Source organism: Gouania willdenowi, chromosome 20 (assembly GCF_900634775.1).
Source record: "Gouania willdenowi chromosome 20, fGouWil2.1, whole genome shotgun sequence".
NCBI lineage: Eukaryota > Metazoa > Chordata > Actinopteri > Blenniiformes > Gobiesocidae > Gouania > Gouania willdenowi.
In genome coordinates, this window is record NC_041063.1 from 21,716,491 (window position 1) to 21,735,666 (window position 19,176).

Here is a 19,176-nt window from a genome sequence, read left to right on the forward strand (position 1 = left end):
TTCAAGAACAAGCTGTCCATTTGGGGTTTTGATCAAATGTACCTATCCCTTCAGGAAAACTGCGATCACAGACTCAGACTTTCAAAGAGTTATATGAAACAAAAATATATGAAATTCATGCTCAGGTTTTGCTGCCATCAAAACTTTTCAAACACTGCAAACAGCTCAAAGTCAAAGGTGCCTGAGTATTCTGGTGAGTCCAACTTTATAATGTGCAATGTAGTCCAGTTATTAGACATTTTTAAAGAAAGCAGTTAACCAATAAACATCTTCACGGACCAACAAGTACTAAATATCCTCCAAATGAAAACAATAGCGATATCTTGATAAACTTCTTTCATTTCCGTTACATTGCTCATATTGCGGCCTTGAGAACTGAAATCGTTTTGGGTCAATATTGGTTTTGCCCAGTGTGAATCATTCACACTTATGACTTTTTTATATTCTGGAATGTTATAAAAGGCTAATCAATCGATGTTACTCAAACAAAGAACAATAGTCAGCAACAGTAGGTATGGGAAAAAAACTGACTCATTCATAAATTTTAACCTGAAACATTAAAATATTCTACAATTGAATAAAATCCATAAGAAATAAATTAGACGTTCATGAAAAATAACCTCGATAAATCTAATAAAGAAGTTATGTATCAGAGAGCTTATACTGTATGAGAGATTTTAGATACAGGTTGATTTAATCCAATACGGTTTGTTTTTTTTTTGCCAATATTGAACCAATATCCAATATCAGTATTAGATCAGGACACCTTTACAAAACCACATCTTCTACAATTCACACCAAACACCTGAAAATAGACATGGGCAACACATAAAATAGATAAAAAGACAAAAAAGACAATTTGTAAAATGATAGAAAAATATGGTAAATGACAAACACAAAATGACAGAAAACATACAGAATTATATCAAAAACACTGAAAATGACAAGAAAAACATACAAATTTAAGGCCAAAATACACAAAGAGTCTAAATGAGTCTCTGCCCTCAAATCTTTTCAAGAGTAAATGGATTCCTGCTGGATATAGGCAATACGATCGGCCCATTAATATTTAAAAAAATTACATGTGCTGTTAAAAAGAAATATGGCACCCTTTCCGTACATGAGTTGATTTAGTTTTACTCCATTATTTGCATGCTCTTTTACTTATTTATTTTATGTATTTATTTTACTACTGTCAAGCACTTTCTGAGTACTCTGTGAGAAGCGCAATACAAAGAAAGTTTACTAACTTACTTTTCTTATTTTATACACATGTTTTTTTGCCGAGTACATCCAGTGGGAAATCTATAGCTAAAAAACATCCACTTGCTCCAGTTTGTGTTTGTTCGCAGTGTGTATGCTTTGGTTGCAACAATGAAACCATTGTACTCTTTCTGACACATTTTAAATTTAATCAAAGCCTTTTTGCTGAGTTTCAACAACAAACATTAGATTTAATGAGACTGAAAAACAAGCTTCAGAGCTGCTGTGGGGGGGGGGGGGGGGGGGGGGGGGGTACTTTGGGGTCAATCTGCAGTGCTTGATTTGGTTTGCCTTTTGGATGATGGGTCCAAGGTTTGTTTCTTTGGACCCTTTGTCCAAAATAAGTCATTTCAAAGTATTTCAGTGTCTTTCTATCAGTTGTTTGAGAAAAAGTGGATTAACAGTAGACGGCACAGACATAAAGTGTAACTGTACAACAAGAGACCCCCACATAAGCCTGTAACTTTCTGTTTCCCTTGAGAAACCTTACACTAACAATATCTTAATATCTTTTAAGTTACTCAGTTACAAAACCATTTGTCATGGCTCAAGTAGTCACACATACAAATCAAGTCCCAAGAATACATGCATGAGTCACGACGTTTCCTCGTCTTTGGGCAGGAACTCAAAAAAGTAAGACTGAACTTTATCTCCCTCGCGAACATGATCCAGTCCAGAATCGGCTCCTCTCTGATCCCTCTTGAGCAAACAAACAGTTTTATGTCAGCGCCGGCACCCTTGAGGGAGGGAGAGTGTATTTTCCCACCAGTTCAGAGTTCATTCACTGACCTTGGAGCACCCTCGGTGGGTACTTTGGCCTTCAGCAGTGCTTTGACGAGATTCTCCGAAGGAAGCAGAACTCACTTAAAGAAATGTTTCAAGGGTTTTGGTCAGCGGTCCCAACGACGTGTTGATGAATTATATCAATTGTGTTCCTGGTAACGCGGAGGAATCAGTGCGCTATACTGTTTGGGGTAAACATGCAAAAGCGCTGCCTATCCTCCTCAATATCTGACTGTACAATATGTTATTCAAAGACCTGTTCATGTGGACAACATGCAGAATGATAACAGGCAAAAATATGACAACAATACAACTTTGTACAAGCAGACATAACTTTCAGATGTCACAAGTTGTTTTGGTGGTTCCTTACTGGATAACTCGAACTAAAGAAACTAAGGGTCTCTTTTTCCAAGACTTGGACCTTATGTTGAAATCGTCACTTTTCTCTCCTCTCATCCGTCTCAAGCTAGGATGTCACTCCTCTTGCTGCACCAGACCACCAGGGAGATCATGGCCAAGGTGAGGAAAACAGGGATGAGAATGAGGATGGTCAACGTGTCATCCGGAGGGTCGACCCACACCACCTGCTCCAAAGTGCAGTTGGAGAAAAAGTGCTTGTGTATGCGGATGATGTAGCTCTCTACCAGCGGGTTGGGCCAGTAGCAGTCCACGATGAGGGACTTTCTTTCCGTGCAGTGCGTGAAGAGATGGTACTCACTGAGGAAAAAAGAGAAACAAAGACACAGAAGAGGATGAAATAAAATCTGATTCCATGAGGGATCCACATCTACTGTATATAAACACCTCCAGCACCTCTCAGTTTCAGCGCTCATTCACACCCATGGTGGAGCCTTTTCAGACTCAAAGCTTTGCCCTGATGAATATATTCATCCAGTCATAATCCTTTCAGCTCCATCCTGAATTTCCCTCTGCCACATCCTACTCTTTTTTCTCATGACACACAGAAGCTCCAGGGATCCTCCACTGAGCTGCAGCCATCCTTCATTCCCCACAAGGGATTTAAAATATTCCTGATTTAAATATGTGGCCCTTTGATCTCATGCAACAAATATATTTACTTGAACTGAAGTTTTCTGATCAAGGTAGGCTTTTATTTAATGATCTTAGACATAAAGGACGAACTTGATGCTATCCAGGGTGTTTAAAGTAAGCTGGACTTGGCTAGGTGGGCATGATTTGGACTTTGGACTGCTAAAGTTGACTTCACAAACTAACGAAGTGTTGAAAACCTTTGATCGGGGGCGGAAATCCTGCAGGTTTTAGTCATTTTCCCTGCTCTAACAAACCTGATCGTGATGGAGGTTTGATCTTCCAATGCTCCACAAATCTGAGAATCAATTTTTTAATTATGTGCATGCCCTCAAAAATTGTAACCTTAGAAGTTAAGAGGAATATGAAGCCCAACACATTTCGCAAAATATCTCTACAAACACAAAAACACACAAAATGACACATCAATCACCTAAACACAAAAATCAACAAGACACATACAATATTACTCCAAAGAAAGACAAAATGGTAACAAAATTGCACAAAATTACATCAAAATTACACAAAATGACAGAAAAATAGACAAAAAGACAGAAATGAACATAAACAAATATAATGACTGGTAAAATACACAAAATGCTTCCAAAAACACATGAAATAACTCATGAACAAAAGCCCACAAAAAAACAACAAAGACAAAAGCCTTCGTTGTTTCCTGTAGTAACGCTCCGATTGGTGATTATTTTAAATGCTGACCTGAACGTTGCTAATGTGACAGTCGGATCAGACAATGTTTGTTTTACAGTCAATTTTCTATCATACAGTTTCAGATCAATCCGAAAGGTTTTTGTTTTGCTAAGTTAATGAACATCTAAAGGCAAGCACATACAGTAACTCCTACTGCCACATTGAAGGTTGAAAACAGCAAAGAGTGAAAGACTTAATGGTTTCCTTTAAATGACAGCCTGATAGGAAACAACCCATCACTTGTTGGTTGTTTTATTTGCCCAAATGAAGGGAGTTACTGGTTTAAGGAAGCAGCTCCGGACATAGGGCGGGTCCTCTATTAACCAATCATCAAATCAGGCTCACCCCAGGATGGAAATATTTCCCTGGATTAATGTTCAGAATATTTATAATATTTGAGTAGGTTGTGTTTTTTTGTATATTAATAGTGCAGAGCTCGTAGGAAGTATGTATTGCTATAGAAAAGTGGGAGGTTAAGTTTTCAGCCGCGGTTTCAGCCGTGCGGAGCTTAGAGTGAAGTGCAGTGTCGCTGGCCAGTCGAGTGGTCCGTTGGTTATTGGTTTCAGCCGCGCGGAGCCTCGACTAGAGTGTAGCATTGCTGGCCCCAGCATCACGTGCACAGTGCATTCACAGCTGACTCAGCATCACGTGCACGGCGCATTGCCTGACGTTTTTGTTCACTCTTTGTACGATTGTAAACATCCACAGATAGGTGAATATAAAATTGACGGCATCTCTCTATAATACACTGGAACATTGGAATATTAGAACATTAAAACATTGGAACATAGGGATGACATTATTCCTAAGCTCTACACTCAATGATGACATCATCACTGTTGAGCTCAGACTGATGACATCATCACTGAGTCCGTCGACTCGGGAGGTGGGGCGTCCAAACAAATCCGACGTTACACACCCTTGAGCCAAGCAGCAGCCATGTTGAAACTCTCAGGTCAGTCTGATCCTGATGCACTGAGATATTTGAGGAACACACACACAGACAGAGGTTCCTTACGATATAGATAAATAATAGTAGTGGCTTTATTTCTTGTTCTTCTTTATCTTGGTTTATTCCCAGTTTGAGGGTCTAAACTCCTCAGTGTGTTCTGTGCACACGTGTGTGTGATTTAGTATTTGGGTCATCAAAGTGCTGCTTTGTTTCTCTGCCATCCCAACAATGTTTTGCTTTATTTACCTTAAACCAGGGGCTTCGGCTGTTTGTAGTTTTGATACAGGATGAAATCATGGAATTGGTCTTTAGTCTGTATTTTATGTGCTGGGCTTTTCTTTAAAACCACAGCAGTCTTAATGGTTTCTCTGGAATATATAACACATACTCCCCTGATGTCAAACACACTACTGCCTTATTATTTTTTTTTTAAATTGAAACAAAAACATTTAAAAACTGCTTGTGTACTTAGTCTTAGTTAAAAAATAAAGTTTTAATCATATTAGAATATACTAGACATTAGCTCTGTTCGAAATCAGATATGAATGTACTACTCATCCTAAGTCTGACGTCAAAATCAGTATGTAGTGCAGTCACATTAGATAGTGTGAAAACATTGAGTAAGTGAGAAATACCCAGATGTATACTATATCCGGACATTTTCAAGTATGCATGGGGGGCACACTAGTCATACTTAATAACCGTCCCATGATACATTGTGAGTTGAATGTAAAATCATCATAGGACCAGCTTCAAGCTAAAAAACAAAACAAAAGCATCTCTTCTTGTCTTCCATTAGTTTTTAACGCTTTTGTAAATAGGGCTCTTGTTTTGAAATTAACCAGAAGTTTTGTCAGTAGCACAATGGCGGGTCTCCGAAAACAAGCACTGGCGCTCTAAAAGCGGACTTCAGCTCATTGCTTGTATTGTGTAGAAACTACGTTGTCTCATATCTCATTCAGCAGTAAGTAAACAATAAAATTTATCATATACAGTATGTTAAAAAACATGACCAAAAACTCATTTTTAACTCTGTCACCGGTGACACGCTTTTAGTGTGGGCTAGTGTACGCAAGGGGTCAAGAATGAGCAGGGAGACATGATTGCTTAACAAAAAACGAACCGTCTTTTTTGATTGGTCGAAGTTTTTACAGGTTTACAGCTGCTACAGATTATGGATTTTCCTCGTTCCTTTTTCAGAGCACATAAGATCTTAATTTCTGTCAAGCCATAAAGTCAATTTCAACCAAAAAACAAAGAAATTCATCTGGAAGAAATTACCTACCCTACCTTTAAGTGTGTAGTACGTTTGTATGCAATTTCAAACACAGCCATTAAGTGTCCGTCTGACATTACAACACACTCTGCTGATCAGAAAATCAGAAAAACCTTGAAACACAAAGCTGTCAATCCACATCCTAATGTAAATGCATTGTTGAAAGCACATAAACATGTAGATTACAGTGAAATATTGACGTTAGACTCTCAGTACGGTGTCTTAAAACAGCAGCCGTAACCTCTCACAGGGGGTCGTTTCAATGTTACCTAACACATTAGACTCCCTGCTCTATATACACAGGAGATCAGCTTTGACGTCACGCTGAAATCATTGTTTTGATTGACCTCTGCTTAAGTGCGAGCAGTCAAATAAACCCTGCTGCTGATGGTGATATGGAGTGTTGATAGATATTCATATAGTTCAGCGCATGCAGAAAATAGACACAGCATTCCAGATAAGAAAAGCACTTAGCAGAGAAACAATGTGAAGCCAGTGGCGGCCTCATAATAGATTAGCCACAGTTTTATTGGCCCCAGCAGTGTATTTTATTCAATTAACATGAGTTTATAGTGAGACAAGGTTTTACTTTTTATTCAGGATGAAAATAGGTGGAATGGTTATAGCGGCTGCACAGCAATGGTCGGGACCAGGCAAATTAAATGAAATTAGGCAATTCAATTCTGACCAACAAACAGATTTAAAAAAGGAGGTGGCTTTCTACATCTGTTGAGGTTTAAACTTACACTTTCTGGCACAAGAGACAATGATTTATCTATAGTTAATTAGTAAGACAATTCTGCAGTTTATGTTTTACACCTCTCCTCGCTCATGATAGGAATTCTACAGCTGCAAAGGTTTGTTAATAAATTAGTCAAACATGACAGATCCACAACTAATTCATGAAGGATTATCCTCAATGTCACTGAGCTAATTAGCAAATGGAAATGTCACGTGTAGATTCACTAATTGACTAAAGGAGGGCAGACACTGCAATTTTTCAATCGTTGTAGTCACGATTTATGTTCTCACACTATACGGACCAACACTGAAACGATCTGACTACTCAAACTTCATACACGACACATCAGGGTCTTGTTTCTGGAAATGCAATGTAAAAATTCGAAGAAAAAGAAGGACTCTGAAGCGTCGCCATTAAAACAGCAGAAGAAGAAGAAGAAGAATAACCCGGAAGTGGAGAGACACTCGCGAATCTCAGCAAAAAGAGCTCTAAAAAAAGAAAAGACGGTGATGTGATGGACCAGGAACAGGCTGGACAGCGGTCCTACGATGTTCGAGCATGTGCAGTGTGAGAGTTTGATGTAAGCCGGTCCGTGGAACTGCGTCAACAGTGAGATACCCTCACAAGGAGCGACCAGGATTTCAAACAGGTTTGATTTTCTTACGACCATACAATTGCTGATCGGGAGCTGGTCATGAGCAGTTAATCGTTTCCCGTGACTCCACGATGCATGACACGATCTAGCAGAGACTCGGCCCAAAAATCGCACGGTATATGACCGCCTTAAGCCAGTCACCATGTGCGCAAGTTATCAAGACATAAATCAAAACGATACACTAATGACTCTAGACAGCACATACAGGATAACAACAGGTCCGCAGCAGCTTAGGCTGCCCAGCCCCTAATAATAAATCACTCTGTGTGCGTGTGTGGTTATTAGGATTAATGTAGCTTCTTATCTTTACATTTGCACATAAAATATAAAGGAATACTGGTAAATATTCTTTGTTCTAGTTGTGCGATCTTATCGTTGTCTCCATGGCTGGTATTCCTCCACATATTAGTAGCTGTCTAGTTATGAGCACATGATCAAATTTAGAAGTATGTGTTTTGGTTGAAATGGGCAATTGCTTGTCATTAGTTGATACTGGAAAAGCTCTGATTACTTTAGCGTGGCATCTGGTGCAGTCCTTGGAACAACCACAGCGGAGGATTTATTGTTATAAGGTCCAGACTAACACAGGCACTCATCTGTCCTTGTGTTTAAACTGGCAGAAAATCAATATGTTATTAGTGGGGCCAACAGGTGCAGTTCAAACAAGCCCTCAGACAACCACCTAAAGCCTTTCTGGTGAACTGAGCAGATTATAAACCCTGATTTGGAACAATAAAAGCTCATTTGTCAGATGGAAGACGCTCTGCGGGGGTCGGAGCTTGTTTAAACATGACAATGAATTCTCAGTTTCTCTCCCATATTTTTTATCACCTATTTCCAGGCTTCGTCTGCTGCTGAAAAACGCCAGAACTGCTCAATATGTGGAGTGGATGTAATGCTATACATGTGATTGAGCGTCGACTGGCACAGTTCCTGGAAAGGAAAGTCACGCCTGCTTTCCCACGGCCTTCGTAACATTGAGCTCTCAAAGCTGTCAACAATTCAACGCAGATATCCCTAAATAGGTAGCGACCAATTCCATCCCATTGCTTCAGTTTTAGTTTAGCATCAAGACAAGAGAAAGGCAGAGCTGGTGCACGACACCGCTCACCCTGCACTGAAAATAGACCAAAACAACCCTTGAAAGGATCCAGTTTTATCCCCCGTTGGCTTCAGAACTGACACAGAACCTTTTCAGTGCTGTTTTTTGTGTAAGTGAGCTGCACCTCCTGATTGGTTGGAGCCAGAAACAATCCACTGATCTGTTAGAAGAGTTGTTTTGGTGTGCGTCTAGGCCACATGTGTCAAACTCATGGCTCGGGGGTCAAATCCGGCCCTTTGGAGCATCCAATTTGGCTCGAATCATTGTGTAAATGAAACTCATCAATATTTGCAGGGACTCAGTTTTCTTACTGCTTTTATTGCACCATTACAGTCATTTTTAATGTTAAAGTGTTGAAACTCAAAATTCTTACAAAATCCTTAAATTTTCCTCCAATGATGACACCAAATTTCCCCCAATTAAATAGAAATTGGTCACAAAATCTAAGACATTTTAAATAAAAAATCCTGTTGCGACTGATATCTATCACTTTTTGCTTGGATATGGTTGTTTTTAACATTTTTGTCATTTAAGTACACGTAAAAATGCAAACTAGAGCACAACAATGTTGAAATTACTCGTTTTCCCGCACAAGTGGCCCCACTTGGGATCAAACCATATTTGGCCCCTGAACTAAAATGAGTTTGACACCCCTGATCTAGACTAAGTTTTGTGTTGCTTCATTTTCAGTTCAAAGATCACTAAAGGGAAAATGTCACGTTATCGTTTCATCAAAGCAACAACACAATCCTAGATGTTCCAATGAGGAGGAGACCAATACAGTTATTGACATCTTTATACAGTATGTGTCAGAATTTACAACAGCGATCCTATAAATCACTACACTACATGCGTCTACCTGTATACACTTCCTACACCTAATCCTCTGCTGTCAGGCAACCGTATTTACCAATGTTGCTTTAACAATAAAATGATCAACAACACCTCTCATCTTTCCTCTAATCTTGTTGGAAGCATTTTGTACTTTGGTGGAAAAAAAAGCTGTGCAAGGCTCAATATGTTTGCACCAGTAGTTGTGTAACTTTTCTAAATAAAAAGCTGCAGAAACTCAAAAGAAAATATGCTCAAAATTATCATGAAATGCAGTCGCTCAGCTGTTTTTTTTAAAGAATATGCAACATATTTGCATTCTTGTAGGACCTAGGTTCCCAAATTGGGGTATGGGTACCCCCAGATGTACGCAAATTATCATAGGGGGTATGAAAAAAAAAATAACAGTGTGGCAACATTGTAAACTAGAATATGAATAGACCAGTAGTCAGGAGCCTCCATGCATTGTCTCAAATTACACATTGGCCCTATGTAAAACTGCCCTCTAGTGGTGACATAAAAATAATCAAATCAAATAGTGAGAAATACATTGCTTTGCACAAGCCAAATCTGCTTAATACCCTTTGCCACCATGTACTGGTGTGAAAGGGATTTATTTTATCTTTGACAAACATGAAAACAAAAAAAGAACAAGACTTTGCATTGAGAATGATTTAATACTTAAGACTCTGTTTACAGATTATTTTTGTTTTTTTATTATCATATATTAATCCTCAACAAAGTTGCAGCACTTGAGTACTTTGATAGACAATGAAGGCCAAATAAGTGCATTAAACACTACTGTTGCACATAACAGTTTTTGTGCTGCTTAATGATCATTTATTTATTTCACGTCTACCTACAAGTAGCACCATTGTCTTCTGTTATCTCTCTTTCACCTTTTACTTTGAAAAAAATGGAAAAAGAAAGACAAATGCAACAAACTAAAAGGTGAGAGGAAGGAATGAGCTGGAAAAGCTGGATCAAAATGCACACATAGCAGGGGGACTATAGGCTTCTTTAAAAATCAAGCCCCAGCTTTGAGAATCAAACCTCAGGCTCATGCTCTCCCACCCACAGAACATAAAGTCCACAGGAGGTCCAAGCTAGATTACAGTCTTTCCATTAATTGGAGTGTTTTTCAGAAAATACCGCCATGTGAGAGCGACAAGCTAAAGTGAAAGTGAAGCCATAAAGATAGAGCGGCTCCGACAGGCAGACAATGGCTGCTACTTCAGACAGCAGGGGTGGTGAAGGTAAGGGCCCAGTAATGGTGCTGGGGTTTTGGAGCCCAGATTGCTTTCTCTACATTTTAGACTTTGGATTTAAGTGGCAATAATTTCGGCATCAAAGAAGCTGTGGGTTTCCCGACATCACATGTCATAAAATGAAAGCAGTTTCAGTGAAAGCTTAAGTGGGAATAATAAGCTTTAGAGCTACTTCTCACATTGTTTGTCTTTTTGTTGCACTGGTGTCTCCGTAAATACATACACCATTAGAGGGTCTGTAACAAGAGTGATTCATTTAGGGAAAGAGCCACAAGAGCCAGCTTTGACCAGTCTGTCCACATGTCTCAGTATCATAGACTGGCTTAAGGTTTATGGCAAGCTAGTGCGAGGCCTGTGTTCTGTGACTCTCTTATCGTTTGAAACCTGCTTAACCACATAAAACTGTAAACCAGACATGGGCAACTGGCGGCCCGGGGGCCACATGTGGCCCTTGGTCTAATTTTGTGCGGCCCCCAAGCAAAATCCCCAAAAATGGTATTTAAAGAACTTGGAAGGAACATAATGCACAAAATAACTTCCTAAACACAGAAATTGACAGCAAAATGCACAAAGTACACAAAAAATTCCCAAAATACACAAAATGACAACAAACAGAGCAACCACTTAAACACAATGACTACAAAAAAAACAACACATTACAGAATAGCTGAAAAGACACAAACTGTAAATAAAATTGCACAAAAATGAGTAGAAAACAATGGAAATGCAGAAAACAAGAGCAACAATACAGAAAGTGGTCCCAGAAATGCACAAATCGACAATAAAAATGCAGAAAATGACAGAAAAACAACCACAATGACCCCAAAAACACACGAAAGGACTAAAAACAAAACCCTGTATTGATGTTCTGATTGGTCATTATTCTAAATGCCAACATGACTGTTGATAATGTGGCCCTCGGATCAGATTCAATGGCATTTATGTGGCCCCTGCCGTAAAAAAGTTGCCCATCCCTGCTGTAAACTGTAACTGTATTTCATCCAAAAATTGTGGTCGTCATCTACTGATGACATTTCTAGAGTTCTCACGGATTGAAAATCGATGGCCGACGTTGATATTTTGCCTTTTCACAGAAACACCAGAATACGACAGAAATCGGAGTGAAGTCATTACACGGGGAACACGACAAAATAAGCCAGAACAAAAATGACTTCAAGAGAATCACCGTCTTCCTTGTCCCACAAAGAAAAAAGAAAAAACTTGCGATGCGCCAAACTGTTATAGAGTCGATAACAAACTGGAACGAGCAGGAATTTAAACCTTCAACATTTGTTTGTGAGTAAAACATTTTGGATGACACACAGGTTCAGTTTCTTTGTCTCTTTGCCTTCCCCTGCAGGTAATTAGGGTGTGATGTGGTTCCTGATGGAGAGCTCAGTACTTTAATCAGCAGTGTTTATTGGTAAATATTCATACACAAATGGAATATTTGTAATATATATTCTTAACATTTGAGAAAGTCACACACTGCGCACAAACAAATTCCTTCAAAATAAAATAACTTTCTCCAGGTAAAAGCTCACAAGCAAATAAAAGGTCCAAAACTCACTTTTGGGTCTCTACCCATGAGTTGAGAACCGCTGACTTAAAGAGTCTACTTTAAGTATGATTTAGTACCAAAATTACAACATAAAATAAAGATTTATTATTGCATTAGTAAGAGTAATTTCTAATTTTGTACCATTTCTTTTCTAGTTAAACATTACTATTATTGGTAATAATCAGTATTTAGTTTATATCAATGTATGATAAATGTTCTTGAACAAAAATGGCCAAGTTTTATCACAGCAGGGCCACAAAAATGTGACTTTCAAATCCGAGGGCCAAGTTATGAACATTTATGTCAGCGTTTATAATAATGACCAATCTGAACATTAATACAAGAAAAACTAAAAAAAGGGGTTCTGTGTTATTGTATTTTGGTCGTTTTATATGTTTTATTGTTATTTTTGTAATCGTTTCAGGTGTTTTAGGAGTTATTTTGTGTATTTTTGTTGTTGTTTTGCATGTTTTTCTGTTATCATGTGTTTTTACAGTCTCTCTTTTATTTTTGTTGTCATTTTGTATTTTCTTCATGTTTTCGTTGCTGTGTTGTGTGTTTTGGGAGTCATTTTGTGTATTTTGTTGTGGTTTTGTATTTTTTTCTGTCATTCTGTGTACTTTTGTTGTCATGTTGTATGCTTTTCTCTCATTATGTGTGGTTTCGGTTTCAACGAGTGTTGTAGGAGTCATTTTTCTGTATTTTTGTTGTCGTCCTCTGAGTTTTTGGCATAAATATGAAGTATTTTTCTGTCATTTTGTGTGTTTACTTTTTGGGGGCCCATGTCTGTTCTTGAAGGTAAATTAGACGAGTTACAGGAGAGATCATAATGAAATAAAGAGCAGATATTGTGCATTTTCCTTTACTGGTCCTACCTGATGAAGTGTGTGAGGTTACACCAGTGCTGAGGTTCGATGTGAGCCATGTCCTTCTTAAAGTCCTCCCCACAGACCTCCATCTCCCACTTTAAACGTGACTCATTGCACACTTTCCTGGGCCGAGGCAGCGTAGGCTCAGTGCTGAAGCTGTCTGTGGCTGAGAGGCAGAAAATGTACAACAGTGAGAAGAAACTCAAATATAGGAGAAGAAAAAATGAATTTAAATTAGACTTTGAACTTTGTGTGAGCTTTTTGAATTTGAATAAATAAGACTTTTCCTTTTTAAAGCGCAAAAAACGTGGGAATCTAAAGGGATAGCAAAGTTTGAGGAACCAAATTTAACTGTGCAGATAAATGTATCAATAAATGATTTAAAGCAGCCTTTTGAAGTGCATTGTTGCATCCAAATCCAAAGAGAAGAATTAATTTGTACTACATATGATCAAGAAACGTAGATCCTACTGATGGTTATTTGAGTTGTATGCAAAGATAGCTTTAAGAACTAATTGTGTGTTTTGTTTTGGCTCCTTTGTTGTTGTGAGGAGGTTTTCCTCAGGCAACGTTAGGCTTGTTTTATGACATTTTTTATTCAATGAAATTGATTTAATCTGCAGTCTCCTGTAACAAAACTACACAGTTATGGATATTTTGCCTTCAAATGTTTCTGACTTTTTTAAGGTGAAATCTCTCAAACTTTTTGTTTCTATGTTTTAATTATACAGTTTGTATTATTTCAGTGTGCATGCATACAGCTGTGTGCTATATTAACTAAACTTGTTTGAACGCAAAGTATTTTCCCTCATTTTTTCCATTGTTTATGCCAGGGGTTCTCAAACTTGGGGTCAGTACCCAATTTGGGGTCATGAGACACTGAGAGGGGGTGGCCAGATGTCTTCATGAAACTAAAAATATTTCCTGAACAATTTGAGCCCATTTTTTCATCACTTTTTCTTGCCATATTTTTGCTCTTTTTAATGCATTTTTGCTATCTTACTCCCATTTCTGCCACTTCTACATCAAATTTCAATGCCTTTTCTGCACATTTTCGACACTTATAAACCCTTTCCACCACTTTTCCCACCTAATGTTTCATATGGAGACCCGTTAATGTCATTTTTACCTCTTTTCAACATATTTCATGCCTCTTTTACCCATATTCACGATTTGTCATGCTTAATACATTACCCCAAGCCCCTTCCCCCATTTCTGCCACTTTTAAGCTCACATTGACACTTAGAAAAATAGGTTAAAAGGTTTCAGTCTGTTTTTAGCGACTCTAAGTCTAACTTTTAACCAATTTATATAATTAATTTATATACATAGTATGGTGCAAAAAATTATAAACTTCCTGGATAAAAGTGGATATTATTCAGATAAATAAATTAATGTGGTTTTCACAAATTCATAGAACAATGGACCATCATTTTGCTGACTTTATGGATGGACCCCAAAAATCTCTCCCTTTATAGATAGCCCTGTCTCCTCATGACTGTATAGTTTAAATCACTGGGTAAATGATGTCATAATGATGGTTGAAATATGAAGGCATTGATGGATGGATGGATGGATGGATGGACTCACCTGACATCCCGCTCATCATCCAGGCGTTGACTGCGAAAAGAACAAAAGGACAGTCATTAAACATCTGGCTGAACACTCCGCTCCCAGCACCCACATCTGCTGTGACCTTTGACCCTTTCATCTCTCTGCTTGGTCTACGGGCTTTAAAGGTCGTCGACCTGTGCCCCGCCCCCTGACTGAGTCCTAATCCCAGTACTAATGCATGATGTAGGTTTTATTTTTTCAACGTAATAAATGATCTCCAGACTTTGAGTGAAAAGCTCCTGAATTCATCCAATATTGTTTTATTGAGGCTGAAGTTTCAATTGTATTATTTGATGTTCAGCCAAAGCCACAAGTAAGTCATCAACCAGACACTGTTTGAAGTTGAACACACTCGATTATGCCAGTCTAAAAATTCCACTTCAAACAATCAGTAAGAAGCTCTTTGGCTCTCAGATCAGACGTTCATATTTTTTTTTTTTTTTGAGTAAAAGCTCTGCCTAATGTTGCATCATTATTCATTACGGCGATAACAAGAAAACCACTGACTGATGTAAACAACTCTGATGATAAAAAACAATCATCTTTTGGCTGTGAGTGAATAATTAAATAGTGTTGTTAAAATCCTGATCTGATTACACAGCAACAGGAAGCAGCAGAAGGAGTGGAAACGATTTAACATGAATAAAAATGATGTGATTGTGATGTAGTGTTATTTATTCTCACATATGTAAATGTGAAACATTGTGAATGTTTTAACTCGTACATATTTATTTAGTAGATGTTGCGGTGTGTGTGTGTGTGTGTGTGTTCAAAGCAGTTTGGGATTTGTGAAAATTTGTGTGTTGCAAATGTTTGTAACAGTCAATGTTGCATTACTATTAATATTTATACTATTACTATGAAGAGCGTTTACTATATGTACAGTATTATTACTATCATTATTATCATTATTTTTTAATTAAGAATTTTTTATTTTGATAGTGCTTCAAGATGACTACTGTTGTAATTTGTGCTACATAAATAAAGCTCAAATGAATTATTACTATTATTGCTCTTATTATTATTCTAAGTTTTACTATTATCATTATTACTTGTATTATTTCCACTACTAGAATTATTACTACTACATTTTTACTATGTAAATAATATTATTATTATGTTATTATGATATTATTGTTGTTATAGTTATTATTCCTATTACTATAAGCAGGTGTAGTAACATTTCCAACACTTTTTACTTATATACACTACAGCCATTATGTAATAATCTATTATTGAGTACATCACACAGAAAATATTACATTGCTGTATTTCATTCAAACTAACAAAATCTACTCCGTTGAATAATATTACAATATTGGCGTTATTTGTCAAATGTACACAACAGTTACATAAATTGCACTCCGTAGGTCTGTAATATATATATATATATATTTTTTTTTATGTATTTTTTTTCTTGACAGACAGCCTGAGTTTAAAAAAAAAAAAAAAAACAGAAGGCAAAATGTTTTAAACACTGCAGAATGTCGTCCCTGTTGCAGACTCTGATCCGTCTCCTTACTCTGTGTGTAAGGATGTTTATTTACATTGCTAGGACGAGCAGAACCATTTATTTATTGTAAAAACAAGCTTATCAGACGTTAGTATCAGCCCATCTCTCTATTTAACCTCATAGTAACTCTGTCCACCAATCATGATGTTAAATGAGAGCCCAGTGTGTGTGTGGTGTGTGTGTGTGTGTGTGTATTCCTTCTACAGTCCTCACATGTGACCCCAGAGCTAAGATGACACACCCTACTCAGCGACTCCTTCTTTTACTCAAAGACAGACCATTTATGGTAATATAAGCTCACGTATACACTGGTTTATATTTGTGCATCATCGTTTTTATGCTGCCTTAATATACTTTTGATGATAAACATTGTGTCTGCTGATGAGAAGCATTAAAAATGCGCATCACATCTATTCATGAGCACAGCACAGAATAAACATTGATAACGTGGTGGAGTTTTGGGGTCTGAAAAAGGCCAAAAATTGAGAATAAATCTTTTATTCATGACCCGTAGGCTTACTGTGCTTTCAATCTATTCCTAATTTTCTTTTTATACAAAGTCTTTTGTCTGGATTTCACTGCGTGGATTGCACAGTGGCAAACCTCACCACCCCCACACACACAAACATACACACACACGCCACCTCGCTGATTTAAAAAGTCTGCACGCGGTGGCTCATTGTTAGGACAGCAGAGCTAAACATGCTGCTGCACAGGAAGGTGAGTCTCTCTTTGAAGTGTGATGCTCTCAAAGTTCACAAAACTTACAAAGAGCGGTTTGAAACAAGTCACATGGGACAAGGACTTGTTATCATGCTAGCATGCTAAATATAGAGACGCCCGTGAGCGTGTCAGGCTGTTTCTAAGCATTAGAACATAAACTCAGCCATCAAACGGAGCAGCTTTTGAGTCAGCGTACAATAATAGGTAATGCACCTTTTGTTCGCTTTCTTTTATGAGCAGAATAAACTTCAGATAAACCAGTTAATATAAATAGTTAATACTGAGTATATTTTATATCAGGCGTGTAAAACATTGTTTTCTTCCCACTCCAACGCCAGATAATTAACTATTTCTGGCTTTAACTGCGACAGGATAAAAAAACAGCTCATATGCAGATGTGGAGCAGTGAGGAGGAGCAGGCGTGCATGGATGTTTGTAGAATAATCAGGTTTTAAAGGCACCTATGGCTTTACCAGCTCAATGAACGCACACACGTGCATAAGACTCTGTAACTCACTGATGAAAAGCAAGTCAGGGAGTCACTAGCTGGGTTTCCATTGAAGATTTTCGCAAAATAAAAGCGATATTTCGAAAGTTTTGACAAAGGAGCTTCATAACTCGTGAAATCTCATCCCGTGAGACTTACGTATAACACTCCACATTCCTTTGTTGTTTTCTGTCGAATGTGTCACGTTATGTGATGTGTAATTGTATGAAAAAGTCTTTCCATTGCACTTTTGTGATTCATTTCAATATCGAAACGTCTGAAAAATCTTATGAAAGCGTAAACTTTTATTGCGATTCAGGTTTACGATACCAGTTTTTATTGCGCTATTTAGATTTTGTGCATTTCCAAGGGTAATAATTGAATGCAGGGACTGACTTGCTTCCCCTTTGCTTGTTCACTTTTCTGCTTTTTGCTGCTGAAAATCATATCCACACAGTAGGGTTTGAGTGACGGCATCAAAAACAAGCAGCTCTTGTAACTACTGAGGTTTTCTTGTCACTTTGGAGCGATTCAAAATGCACATTTTTAACTTAAATTAAATAAAATGAATATGTTCAAGCTGCTGGGCACAATAACTAACAAATACAGATCTAGACCAGGGGTGTTTAAGTGGGCCACAGATTTTTTTTTGTAGGGAAAATGAGCAAATTGAATTAATTCGAGGAAAATTTGCCAGATTTTGGAGTATTTTAAACAATTTGAGATTAAAAACGACTGCCGTCATGTGATATAAAAAATAGAAAACTGAGTTCTGAGCAAATATTATAGATTTCAATTGAATTTTTATATCTGGAGGGACCGAGTTATCTACAACTAAATTAGTTGGTAATTTTACAAAATTTTTCATGTTTTTTTCTATCATTTTCACTTTGTTGAGCAGGCTGAATTTGACGCTCTAACGGGCCATATTTGGCCCCCGGGCCTTGAGTTTGACACATGTGATCTAGAAAATAAAGTGTAGGCCTCAGATCAATAAACAAAAAATACTTAAAGTTCCACGCCTGGCATTGTGAGATTTGGAGTCCCTGAAAAGAATGCAAAGATAGCGCCAAAGCAGAAAAAAAAGCTTTTTAAAAATGTAATCTTATCGTCATTTCTAGTGTTTCTTCGCCAGTGACAGTGAGACTGAACATGAACTTCTTTGAGCAGAAAAACAGGTCAAAGGTTGTGCAACTGAAGCTAAAATGCATATACAGTATGTATATGTTAAGACTTAAAAGGCTTAACATATACACTTTGGCACTTAAAGCCAGTGACCATGGGTGTTCAGGAATGTCCGTATAGGCTAACATGAGACTCCATGGTTCACTTTGGGAAAGAAGGAAGCCAGTAGAGGAAGTTTTGTACTTTGCTCAACACTCCGGTGGCATAACTTTAGCACTGGCAGAGCAAAAATGACATTTAGTGTAAACAGTGGGAGGGCAGAGGTCTCTTTGAGCGTGAACTATAGTTAAAGGTGGTCTCTTAACAACCAAACAAACCACGAAGGCCAAATAATCCAATGTACAGGTCAATGTTGTGCACAGATACAAAGCATACCTTTCAAGCTTTGGTACAAACTGTTCTGACAGATTTGTATGGTTTGTATATTTCTCTCATTTTGCTTTAAATTCTAAAATCTCTTTAGGACAATTTTACATCTTTTGATTGCATTGCAGTTGTTCTTTTCTTTTGGACAATATGGTTCAGTATTGAAGAAAAAACAAGCTGCACTTTGCTGATCTGCAAGGCTATTTTCTTATTGCATTCAGGACTTTA

At 37.7% G+C, this 19,176-nt stretch overlaps 1 protein-coding gene across 2 annotated transcripts in view; it reads right to left on the reverse strand.

The window, feature by feature from the left end:
• Positions 1 to 1,430: 1,430 nt before the first annotated feature.
• Positions 1,431 to 19,176, reverse strand: part of LOC114454130 (receptor activity-modifying protein 3) — a 47,986-nt gene continuing 30,240 nt past the window's right edge. For both annotated transcript variants that reach the window (XM_028434346.1, XM_028434345.1), the window contains exons 2-4: positions 14,651 to 14,680; positions 13,067 to 13,226; positions 1,431 to 2,763 (exon numbers count right to left, since the gene is read on the reverse strand). In XM_028434346.1, the coding sequence (XP_028290147.1) occupies positions 2,508 to 2,763; positions 13,067 to 13,226; positions 14,651 to 14,669 (435 nt within the window). In that variant the 5' untranslated portion in view covers positions 14,670 to 14,680 and the 3' untranslated portion in view covers positions 1,431 to 2,507. The remainder of the gene's footprint in view (positions 2,764 to 13,066; positions 13,227 to 14,650; positions 14,681 to 19,176) is intronic.